The sequence below is a fragment of the Cynoglossus semilaevis genome, chromosome 3 (genome assembly GCF_000523025.1).
Source record: "Cynoglossus semilaevis isolate Cse_v1.0 chromosome 3, Cse_v1.0, whole genome shotgun sequence".
In the NCBI taxonomy this organism is placed as follows: domain Eukaryota; kingdom Metazoa; phylum Chordata; class Actinopteri; order Pleuronectiformes; family Cynoglossidae; genus Cynoglossus; species Cynoglossus semilaevis.
The window spans coordinates 6,859,297-6,871,793 of NC_024309.1; the positions used below are offsets into that span (position 1 = coordinate 6,859,297).

The window sequence follows — 12,497 nt, forward strand, 5'->3', positions numbered from 1 at the left end:
TTCTCTCACTCCTCCCTTATTGTCGATTTCTCCCTGTCTCTGTTTCTGTCTCTATTACTGTACGACCAAGCATTCTTCCCTCTGAGCAACTCCAAAGAAATGCCTTCACTTCATAGACTCCGTCAGACAGCGGCAACTCTGAACCAGCAGCCAGACGGTGACATTGGCTGCTTTTCTTTCTATTAGCATTCTTCCTCAAGTGCGAGACGGTCTCTGGAGGTGGAGAGACCTCGATCCCACTGCGAAACTTCTTCTTTTTTTTTTCTCCCCTCAACGCACACGTTAAAATAAGTGTGGCATTACAGGCCTCAAGGGGAGGACAGCATTACATGAAAGGGGAATGAAGTAAGTAGCTGCTTTAATCTTGTGTTCTGTGCTGAGGAGCTGACATGCATTCATTAGAGAAGCAGTGTGACATAACCCACAGCAGCGCGGCAGTGGTCGGGGCAACGATTTACAAGGACGCCATTGGCTCGAATCCTGCAACTGGTGCAGAACTTCAACGTTAGTTTGATATCGACGTTCCTTTCGGTCTGTCGTCATGCATCTGCCGCAGAGTCTCCAGCAGGGGGCACCGACGTGGTAGCCCCCATGGACTGCCTAAGGTGTCCGCGGGGAATGTTCTAAAAATAAAACTACCGCATTTTCTGGACTCTAAGTCACACTTTTTTAAACCCTCCACTGGGTTTGCGGTTTCGTTATTTTCACACGGACAGCCACTAGAGGACACTCTAGACTTGTGTACCAGTATCAGCTACACCTGTAAGTCACACTTTTTTAAACCCTCCACTGGGTTTGCGGTTTCGTTATTTTCACAGTGACAGCCACTAGAGGACACTCTAGACTTGTGTACCAGTATCAGCTACACCTGTAAGTCACACTTTTTTAACCCCTCCACTGGGTTTGCGGTTTCGTTATCTTCACAGTGACAGCCACTAGAGGGCACTCTAGGCTTGTGTACCAGAATCAGATACACCTGTAAGTCACACTTTTTTCATCCTTTGGCTGCTGCGACTTATACTCACTTCTATATTTTTTTTCCTTCTTCTGTGTTGCATGTATTCATGCTGATATATTTCAAAGGTCTGGTTTACCAGGAAAGAAAGTGACAAACTTCATGCTGCATGATAGATTTCTAGCAAATGTTAAAAAAGCAGGGGCCGCACACTGGTTTTTTTTTTTACGATCTCAAAGGCGCTCCCATGCAGTTATTTGCATTCGTTTCATCTGCAGGCTGTGTAGCGCGTACCACATTGTCCCGCGCGGCAGCGCCGGCGTTTGTGCCATGCAGCTATTGGCAGCGTGAAGGATCATGGTCTGTTTAAGCCTCTTCTGTCAGGAGGTATTTGTTAGAAGCCACAATCATCGGCGCAGAAAAGAGCAGCACTATTTTCTTCAAAGGGCAGGTTTTAGATTTAATTGTGACAGTGCAGAATAAACATATCACGGTTGTTGAGCGAGTACTTCACATCTCTGAAATGTCAAGTGAACAGCTGTGCGGCGAGAGCGAGAAGTCTGCATTGTGTGGAGATGATATCGAAGTGAAACAGTTTTTTTTTTTTTAATCCCAGGATTATAAGCACAGTTTGAAAACACGTTTGCAAACATTTGCCTGCTTTTTGGTTAAATGTCTGAAGCGCCGATAACTGTTGATGACCCCTGACCTAAGGGTGAGGTAAACATTTTGTTTGGCTTAACATTTTCCATTCTGCAAAATGTTTTTTTTTTTCTTTTCAGACAGCATCTAATCAGATTCAGTTCACTGTACTTTTCTGCAAACAATAATTAGATTGGCGGTAAAGTAGAAAACATCAATTTTAAACACATTTCTTAGACCACAAAGACAGAAAATAAAAACAGAAAGACACATAAAAAATGTTCCGATTCACTTGAGAAAAAAAAACATTCACTTGAAAAAGTAGCAAAAAATTAATCTGTCATTATCTTTAAATTATGGACTGGCTTGCATTCACCCTGGCAATGAAATTGATATAATTGTTGTGTCTAATCTGAAGCTACACCAACACAATTCAACGGCACAGAGCCTCAAAACAAAGTTAGCTCTACGTCCCGGCCGCCTCCATTATTTCTCCCAATCTCCCCGGTGTCAGTGAGGCGCCCCAAACCAACACAACATTGACATTTCCTTGTTGACTGCTAAGAATTCAAAAAAGAAAAAAAAAAAGAAAAAAAGCACTGCAAGCTATGACTCAAATGTCAGCCATGGTGCTGTGGTGGAGCCGTATCAGTATCTGATGATGTATGGCTCGCTGCAGGGCCTTTTGGCCTCAGCATCAACAACAGACATGACACAGAGGCTGGTCCACACTTAGTCGCCAGCAGAGGGACGGCCCCTGGATAAATGACTCCTTCAGAAAGCAATGGACTCGCCACACATTAAAGAAAACATGGCCCCGGCAAGTCGAGCTGACTTGGGTGTGCTCTGTCACAGAACGTGAAGTGAACCAGGAGAGGGCGGTGTGACAGAAATACGTCACTTCAGCTATCTTGTTTTCAGTACGACAAATGAACTTCAGTTTAATCTGGAGTTCAGGTGTAGTTTTTGCAAAATACTGGCGACACCGTACGGGTATAAGACGGGTACAAGTGTGGTGATAGTTTTGATACAGCATTATTATTATTATTATTATTATTATTATTATTATTATTATTATTATTATTATTATTATTATTATTATCATTGGTGCTCTGTTTATGATGTCACCTATGGCATTTTGTGGTTACGCCACCATGAATTTATTAAGGAAGTCATATTCCGACATATGGCGTACAAAAAAAATCTACTTTATTCTTCAAACCATAAGTCTCATAACTGTCAAATTCAAAACAAAAATGTCGTTTCTATTCAGAACCACAAGAAAATACATCCTAAAATAAAACTGAAACCCCATTTCCATTTTGACCTAAATTTGTAAGATTGACTTAAATTAAATAAAACAAATAAGGTGGTGGTTCCCAAACAGGTGGCTCGTGGGCTGGTTGTGGACCACTGGTTGTTGCAGACATAACAGTCACGACTTTTGCAGCTGTTGTTTTAACACGATTCTCTGATTCCTGCAGTGAGAGATAGTGATATGGTTCTCCTGAATGACACAGGTTTTCTTCGTGTCTCATTCAGCCACTGATTCATGTGCTCATTAATAGGAGTTTTGTCGAAAGCCTTCAGGGGCCCTTTAAAGTGGCGAGCGTTCCTCCTCCCTCCTCCTCCTCCTCCTCCTCCTGCTTCTCCATCCTTTCTTCTCCAGATCTACACCATAGATGATAGACTGTTGTTAAATCTTCATTGCTGACCCTTTCATTTTTATCATCTTCTCTCTCTCTCTCTCTCTCTCTCTCTCTGTGAGCGGTGGGTCACATTATCTCTTCGCCGTAGTTCCTCTGCTCTGGCCTTCGGTGCATAATGTATAAAGCCGCCGGTGTGTGTTTTACACTATGCCTGACATTATTAAGATGTTTCAGGCATATCACTGCCTTTATCTCCACCATTGAGGTTAATCAGAGGGGATTTGCTCTGAAACTCCTCTGCCCTGTGCATAATTTAAGGACTGTTGCGGCGAGCGTCCATTAGTCTGCTCTGAAACACAAACTGCTTAATAAACGTGGGATAAAATAATGCATAAAGGCTGAAATGCTAAAATGCTTTTAGGCCTTTCCTATGCCATCTATTGGGGAAATGCAGGCATTGCAGGGAAAATACCAATAATAATAATTTCTTTAAGTTTGGCCGGCCGTATTTTGCCCATCCCTGGGTTAGCGTAACACCAAAGAGATTTGCCATGCCATTGGCGTAACTTCCTGTGTTTGTTTGATCAGATGAAGAGAGTTCAGTTTGATAATGGGTTTAAGAGTTAGTCATGCTCGCCATCTGCAGTTGGTGGTTTCAGTTCAGTGGTTTCAGCTCATCCTGGCTTGATCGTTGCTGTGTCAATTCCCAAATCAATGTTTGGATTCAGGCTCAAGAGCTTTAGCGGCCCCGAGCAGATGTAGCCCATGAGTGGGCTGTGACCAAAGTTGGGGCGTAACTGATGCACCGATTTCTTTTCTTTTTTTTCTTTTTTTTATGCCAATGCTGTTTTATCTTAGTGTGTAACACATTCTCTGTCAGTAACAGTTGTTGTAACTGATGACTTGGGGGTTAATGCCAGTCAAACGCTGCCTCTGGGATCTGTGATATTGACAGTTATTATTAATCTGAAGCAAAGTCTGCAGCTACTCCACACGGTCTGCATTCCTTTAAATCTCATTGTTACAAACATGAAGCGTGTCTCCACTCTGATTGGCTTCCACGTGAAGAACTGGGCCACGGAGATTGATTGCGGCCACAAGTGGAGAATGAGAAATAAAATAATGATCCGCTTCTATTTTTAATGCTAGGAGAAGGTGTCCTTTTTTTTTTTTTTTTTTGTTTTGGATGGGGCTGTGATCCATTCAGTTAGCTCATCCTTGACTCTGATCCGTAGCATGTGCACAAGGCTTATCATCTCCGTTTCCACCTTTTCAAGCCTAATGAGGACTCTCTGCTTGAGCTCTGCTTTACTGTCGGAAAAACCTGCGGTGCAGCGTTCCATTTCCTTTCTCTCTTTCCTACAACAGTGGGAGAGACGGGGTGGCGCAATCTGTGGCAGAGGCGGATCAAATGCACAATGTCTGCCGCTCGTGCCCTCTCTGCTGCTCTTTCATGTGCCTTCGTTCCCACTCGCCAACATTAAGCTAAAAAGAAAAGCCTCTTCTTTTCATGAAGACGGACGTGTGATGATGACGCCTGATGTGACTGACAGAAAAAAAAAAAGAGCGATGCAAGCAGGGCCACACATGAGCACCCTGAGAGGAGATCGGTTCCAGAGGCTGCGTAGCCATCTGGTCATCACACCAGGAGAGGGTGAAAGTAGTTAAAGGCGAAGTTCTGGAGCGGTCTCCACGTTTGTATTTGTGCGGTTGGACTTCACTTTGTCTCCTTGACATTTTGTTGGCGTTACATGGCCAAACCCTTATTTTCTCACGTCAATGAAAATCCAGACAGGAGCTCAACCAACAGCACTGGCATTTCCTGTTTGTGTGTGTTGTGTTCATGTTCAGACATCTCACACGGGGTAGCAAACAAAAGGAGGAGTCCATTTTTTAAATATATAAATCAAAAACCCTGGAGACAATGTGTCTACCGCATGAATAGATTTCAATTTTGTTTCCAAAGCGTTAAGGGTTGGTAGCAGGCGAGAGATAGGATGGGTTGGTGGGTGGGTGGTCCTGGGGGTGGGGTGTGGGTGTGGGGGTGGGAGGGTGTGGGGTATCTGGGCAGAAGGCAGATACTATTAAAACCCAGGAAAATGATTTTTTAAATACCTCTATAAAGAAATATAAGACACGGCCCAGTTTTAATGCTGCCTGGACCGCTCTGCAGTGGCGCGATAAGGTGGGTGGGTTCTGCGTGCGTGCGCGTGGGTGTGTGTGAATGTGTGCATTTGCTACGCCCGCATGTATCCGTGTTTTTCTGATAGAAACACACCGGCGCGTGTGGTCAAATCAGTCCCGCAGTCACTCCTTGTTTTACTGTAAGTGACGCATGAACCCACGCTGAAATACGCACACACACACACACACACACACACTTTTATATTGTCATGTTTCGCCAGGTGAAGATGGTGAAAGCCATATGTCGACTCTCATAGGTTGTATGTCGTAGAAATACGAGAGGTGATGAATCTGGAGTGATCATTTCTTTTTAAGACCCTGAAGAATAAATCAAATAACGGAGCTTTCGTTTTCCCTATACAGTGATAATCGGCCCAATAACAATATTTGTGGTGGACGTAGGGGTGCCTACGAAGAGCGCAGCCAGGGCCAAGGGTCGTGAATAGGGTTCTGAAATTAACCTTTTGTCCGATAATGCCGATATTGCCCAAGTACTTATTTTCCGAATCCGATATCAACCGATACCGATATGTGCAGCCGTTTGAGTTAAATGTCACAGTGACAATACTGTACATAATACAAATAAAAGTTTAACTTTCACTTCAGAACTCATCATCTGGGTCAAACCCAGCTCTTACGTTATTGGGTTTTCATTATCGGAGGAAAAACCGATACCGATTCTTACCAATATTACACAACTAAGCTAATATTGGCCAATAATATCGGTTGCCCGAATATCTTTACTGTCTTCAGTTGAATACATGAAAACATACAGGCCCACGGCCCACAGGTGCAAATCTGAAAGTTTTTTTTGCGGTGTGCTAGGTGGCGCTGGCAGCCCATTTGGGGCATATAGTTAAGAATCACTGCTCTAGACACATATATTCAGGGTTCATATATATTTTTATTTGCATCAAACCCTTGTACTACAGATGCCACCTAGTGGCCTAGCCTAGTTTTCTGGCCCTCATGCAATGCTTATATACAATAGTCTTTTGCTTCTTTTATACCTGTTCTGTCAGAAGTCATTATTATTTAAATTTATTCCTTAGATGCTTTTTTTGTATCATGGATTTGAATCTGATTTTATTCCTTAGATGCTTTTTTTTTTGTATCATGGATTTGAATCTGAATTGCCTTGAAGTGTAAATGGGGTCAGAGGTCGGTCCGTGACTTTAGTTTTTTCACTGTTGCTCTTAGACACTTCGCTCCCACTTTCCTATTGGTCTAATCGTGGCGTCGGTGTGATCCATCTCCCTCAGTGCATCTGCAGCAGCTACAGAATTAGTCAGCATTTACCAAACCAGCGCTGCCTTCCGTCCCCTGAGGAGGCTCGCAGGAATTGCTTGGTAAATTGGTCAGAACTAATGCAGAAACGACACCAGGTGGGGCGAGTAACGCAAGCAGCCACCACAGCAGTTTTCACACGGAGCACTTCCTGCTGGAGTTTTTTTTTTTTTTCTTCTTTGTCTTCGTCGTCTGTCAAGAACAGCTCACATCAGTTACCTGAAATAGATTTGGCTGTCTTCATCGTCTGTCAAGAACAGTTCACATCAGTTACCTGAAATAGATTTGGAGAACTACATTCCTGAATGTAGCCGCGCTGGTAGATCTGACTGCAGAGAGAGATGATTGACCCCTCCCCATTTGTCTGTACGTTAGACCAACACTGAAGGAAGCACACAACACAGAAGGACGGATTGAAAATATGGGGAATCCTCCTGTGAAAAGTGTAGATAATCAGAAAATGACGGTGTGTCAGAGTGGGTTTTCTTCACACACCCTGTGACAAGGTCAGAGAACAACAGGGTCTGGCAGACTGCTGGTGTAGTCCTGGCACGCTTCGGTTCCCTAGCAGTGTTTTAAAAAAGAAAAGAGGAGCAGGGAAGGAGGAGGTAGGGTTGATGAAAGACGAAGATAAAGGACCGTAGACAAAGAGCGACACGTTACAAGATTCTGCAGAGTAAGATTTCAATAAAACGACAAGAGAAAAGTGGGAAACAAGAACAGAGAGATGTAAAGCAGACGCAGGAAGCCGGGCCGTTTGCCAGACGACTGCGCCACCTTTGCTCTTCAAGGCTTTTTTGATCTGCCACCTCCATTCACCTCTGTAATGGCTTCTATGAAAAAGGCCTTCTTGGACGTGACTCCGGGTTGAGGCTGTGACCGACACCGGCTGACGCTGCCAAGCCCAGCAGGTTTCTGCTGGAATTAATTGGATGTCACTTTCAGGTGGAAAGAACAAGGCAGTGTTTCTTTTTCTCACATGCGCGCCGATCCGTTTGGCGGCTAAGGGTGAGGCAGCGTGGTTGCCAAACAAGGTGGTTTTTGCTCCCGGTCCTAATCAGGAGGTGTAACAATTTCACTTCAGGAAGTAGCTGAAAGGAGACAGTGATGTAAGTGACGCGATATTTCAATAATTATTTAAAAAGTCTGTTAAAGGGGAAACATCTGAAATTCAATTAAATCCTCAAATATGTGTATCCTCATCAAAACTGAAATGATAGTAAATCCTAAAATATTTTGAGGCCCAAAAAATGGTGAGGTATCTGTCAGACCAGCGTTTCCCGAACTTTTTAAAAGTCACAAACCCTCGCGACCCAAGTCAATAGACATTATTCGTAAACTCCTGGGAAACATGAGGCGAGGCGACCCAAAAAACAAATCTCTTGTGACCCACCTAAGAAAAAAAAACTTTAATATTATGATTAATTATAATGTTACAAGCCTACTGACTATTGCTGCTAAATTACAAAGATTAATATCAGATGCTAACATAGAAATTTTAAATCTTTATGATTTTAATTGAAACCATGTCATTAGAAATACATTAGACTAGCGTTTGCACACAAAACAAACTAAAGTCTTTCCCCAATGTCCATAAATTATAAAATAACGTTTTGTAGAAGCTCAATGTGGTTGACAACCTTAGAGAGGAAAACTAGAAGAAGCGTGTCTTAAAACCGACAAGTCCACTGTAATACCGTTGATTATTCTGCTTTTATTTATACTTTTGAAGTACTTTTGAGCGTGGTAATAGACGCAGTAGACCACTTGGACACAAGCCGGAAAACCTTGTACAGAAGTTTGGAAAACAACTCTGCACAAAAGCTAAAAAACAAAGCTGAATAATGAAAACTCAACCACGACACATCATTTTTTCTCTCCTCTTTTCTCACACACACACACACACACACAGACACAGCTTTGGGGCTACAACAGTACATGCATGGTCATGCGTGCACATGGAATCACCACTAACCATTACCCTGCACAAGCTGTGAGCATCTCCAGCGCCGGGGCCCCAACTGTGAGAGCATTTACCAGACTGACGAGGGCCATAATGTGCAATATGCTCACTAATTTAGTGGCTCTCTACTTCAATGTGTCTTTTTAGCCCCTAATCTGTCTCACCGCCTCTGTGTGCCTCTGCCACTGTAGCATCTGTTGATGTCCTTTTAACTACCACGGGCTCAATCTGTACAGAAAGCCCACCCTGCTGCCGCCGTGGAGCCATCTCCCAGTGATCCACTTATGTGCTATGGTTGGTGTCAATACTGCTTAGAGACTAAGCCCTTAATTACCACTCCAGTAAAGAGCGTTCAAGGCTCACGGTGAGTGAATGCGATCCACCCATGCGTCTGTTGAACGGTGTACGGGGCGTTGACAGGACGGACAGTGTGGGACGAGAACGTGGGACGAGGACGTGGGACGCTGGCTTTCGTCTCGTCTTATCTGGTTGCGGCGTAGTTCAGGGTCCAGCAGGGGGAGTTTTCTTTAAGGTTAACTAAGAAGAAGGCTTATGTTAAATTACTGTGGAATACTGTTTTAAGATACTCCACTGTCACTTAATATATATATATATATATATATACAGTATATATATATATATATACAGTATATATATATATATATATACTGTATATATGTATATATTTTTTCCTCCTTACTCAGAGGGTCATAGTAAACATGCAGAAAAACCACAGGTCCCAGGAGTTAGGATGTTGATCAGTGTTGGCTCAAAACGAATGTGATCGAACAGCTCAACCAATGAGAGCATTTGGCGTGAGCCTCAGTCTGAAAGGTACAGAACTTTATACAAAATGTGTTTGTTTGTCTGAAGTCTGAAATCTCCCTGGTCTCCTGAACGAGAAGGAACCAAGGGATTAATGTGATAGAACAGAAGTCATTGTTTGATTTGTTGTATTGTCAAATCTTAATCAACTGTGATGGAGTTTATGACGTTTGATTATTCACACACACAGTAAATAATTCAATACCAGTACCAGTCCACAGATAATTTGGTATTGGGCCGTTTTTATTTTTTGGTTTTTCTTTTTAGTAATTTACTCAATGTTTACTCTCTTCATTTAAAGATAACCTGGCAATATTTTAAAATAATAGGTCATTGGAACCGCAATACGTTTTATTTTCAAAATGATATACAAATAATTATCCTTAACGATAATTCAACAACCATCCCCAGTCTTTAAGGTGCACAGCTAATTTCCTTCTAAAATTGCAGCGCAGTTGATCTGCGCTACAGCAGGTGTTGTACTTAAAAAAGAAGAAGAAGAAGAAGAAAAATATAAAGCTTAAAATCACCATCCGCTTCCTGGTCAGTAAGAATAAAGAATGTGACTGTGTTTTGCAGGATTTCGCCGATTCAATATTCCACCTAGTGAGAGAGAAGTACCGCTCACTGGTCGGCGGCTGCAGTCCTGCACACGCTCGCCACAAGTCCCTGGCAGGCATCGTAATGACCCAAGGTACGGCAAAAAAATTTCATTCACTTTTAAATATCACTTTGAATTATTGAAGTGTTGCAATATATATATATAAATATACAGAGGAAAAAAGAGCGAGAGAAAGCGAGGGGGAGGAGGGGTGAGTAGTCATTTCAGACTGAGAGAAATGGGGACAGAGTGAAGGGGGAGACAGAGAAAGAGAGAGAGAGTTTCCACTCCGCGCTGTATCTTGGGTTCATACAGGAGAGTAATTTCAGACTGAGAGAAAAAGGGGATAGAGTGAAGGGGGAGACAGAGAGAGAGAGAGAGAGTTTCCACTCCGCGCTGTATCTTGGGTTCATACAGGAGAGTATATCTTCCTGATGAATTATTGACAATTCCTAGTCTCTGAGGGGAATCATACATGGTGGTGAGTGTCACTCATCCCCACTGCATGCTGGACTTGCTGTGCTCAGGAAGCTTTGACAGCAGTTCCAGATGCCACAGAGGGAATCGTAACGAGATCAGCTTAAAACTTAATCTGAAACCTGACTGAGTGACACGCTGGAGTGGAGGTAGAAGAGGAGGAGGAGCGGGAGGAGCGGGAGGAGTGGGAGGAGGAGAGAACTTTCACCAAGCCGTCCTGCAGCGTAAAAAATGAATTATTATGAAGCATTTATCATTCTTGCATAATTCATATTTTATGTGCGGTGTTTGTCCCAAACACACACTGTAAAAGCTCGGACTTATACACTCCGTGTCTTTTAAACATGCTACAGGTGACTGTGGATCATTTTGTTCACCTTGTCGGTTGGTTTTTATTTAACAATTTGACATATTAAATGTCATCTCTTTTTTTTTTTTTACGTATTTATTACTGCGTTTTAGATTTGATAGGTTTGGTGAGCGGCAGAGAATCTGAGGTAAAAATGACAGGGAATTATAAGAGAATCACTCAGTGATTATTAAAAATAAATAAATAAACACAACTGTAACTGCCATATGTTTTGTATAATTCAACATAAAATCTCTCTTTAAATGACATCAGTGTCAAAATCTTTCCAATCTGTCACGGCAAAAGCATAACTAAGGCTCTAAACTCAATGCCAAGCCAAACCTTTGATTCTAGCAGCATTGTTTGTCAATGCTAGTTGTCTTTTATTCCTCAAAACCAATTAGATTTTTGTTCATTTGTCTTTGATTTTTGCAGACTGAGTTGTTAAAATAGCAGTTTATGCTGCAGGGTAAGCAGAGCAGCCCCTGTGAATCATCAAGAAACAATGTTTTCCTTTCTGTGAAAGCTGCTTTTCAGACCAATAGAAGAAGAATTACTTTTGATTCATCCCTTTCATCAGGAGTAGTATATCTGCTGTTGACCAAATAGTGATTTTAACCCATACTGATGCAACCCGCCCCAGGATAAGGGGTCTAGGTGGTATGGGAGCATTAGCCAAATACTGATTAAAAAGGTGGAAGTTCTGTACATAGTGGAATGAACTATTTCTGGTATGTTTGTATTATGTGTTTGAAAGGTCAATATGTACAACATTAAAAAATACAGCTAATATTTTGCACCTTTATAACAGCAGCAATTGCAATTTATCCTAACTTAATGTAACATAACATGACTCGGCTAACAGTAGCCAATCTATTAGCTGCTAAATAAATAGCAGATAGTTCTGCTAACACAGGCAAAAGGCACAGCGGTGCTGTTTTTTTTTTTCCTAATACAAAGTATAGTAAAATAGTACATGCCTTTTCTGTTGTCTCCTTCAGTAAGTGTAATTCTATGGGAATCTTTGGCATGTCTATTACAGACTTTGTGGCACATTGGTTTCTTGAAATGTTGTATCAGGTTGTCATTGTTGTCATTTTTGAGCTCGTACTTACAAACCAGTCGTAGTCTTTTCTGCTTGGCAATTTTATACGTTTTACATACACAAGTTACATTATAATTTTTTTTTCTGTTTTTTGACGTGGATACAGTACAGAAATACCCATCAAACACAAGTGAAGTGACACACACACACACACACATATTTTCACATGCAGAGAAGTCTTATCTCCGTGTGGGGCTGCAGGGGTCAGTGAGGAGGGATTGGTATCGCTGCTGTGTGTGGAGAGCAGCAGCTCATCACTTTAGACTTCAGTGAGACCGGCGCTCATCCTGACCTAATCCAATCGCTCCCCTCTCCCCTGCCTCCCAGTAATTGCTTCTGTTTGTTTATTAATAGCAAACGTTATCTTCAAAGATCCAGACGCTGGGCTGCCAAGTATTTCACGGTGGTGGCGGCGGGGGGGGCCGGCGCCACCGGCAGCGCCCCCCCCCCGGGGGGGGGG

The 12,497-nt window shown here is 42.5% G+C and overlaps 1 protein-coding gene across 1 annotated transcript in view; it reads left to right on the plus strand.

The window, feature by feature from the left end:
* adarb2 (adenosine deaminase RNA specific B2 (inactive)) overlaps positions 1-12,497 on the plus strand; it is a 155,938-nt gene that overhangs the window by 116,320 nt on the left and 27,121 nt on the right. Inside the window, exon 4 of the mRNA XM_008307672.3 lies at positions 10,085-10,199. Coding sequence (XP_008305894.1) covers positions 10,085-10,199 — 115 coding nt within the window. The remainder of the gene's footprint in view (positions 1-10,084; positions 10,200-12,497) is intronic.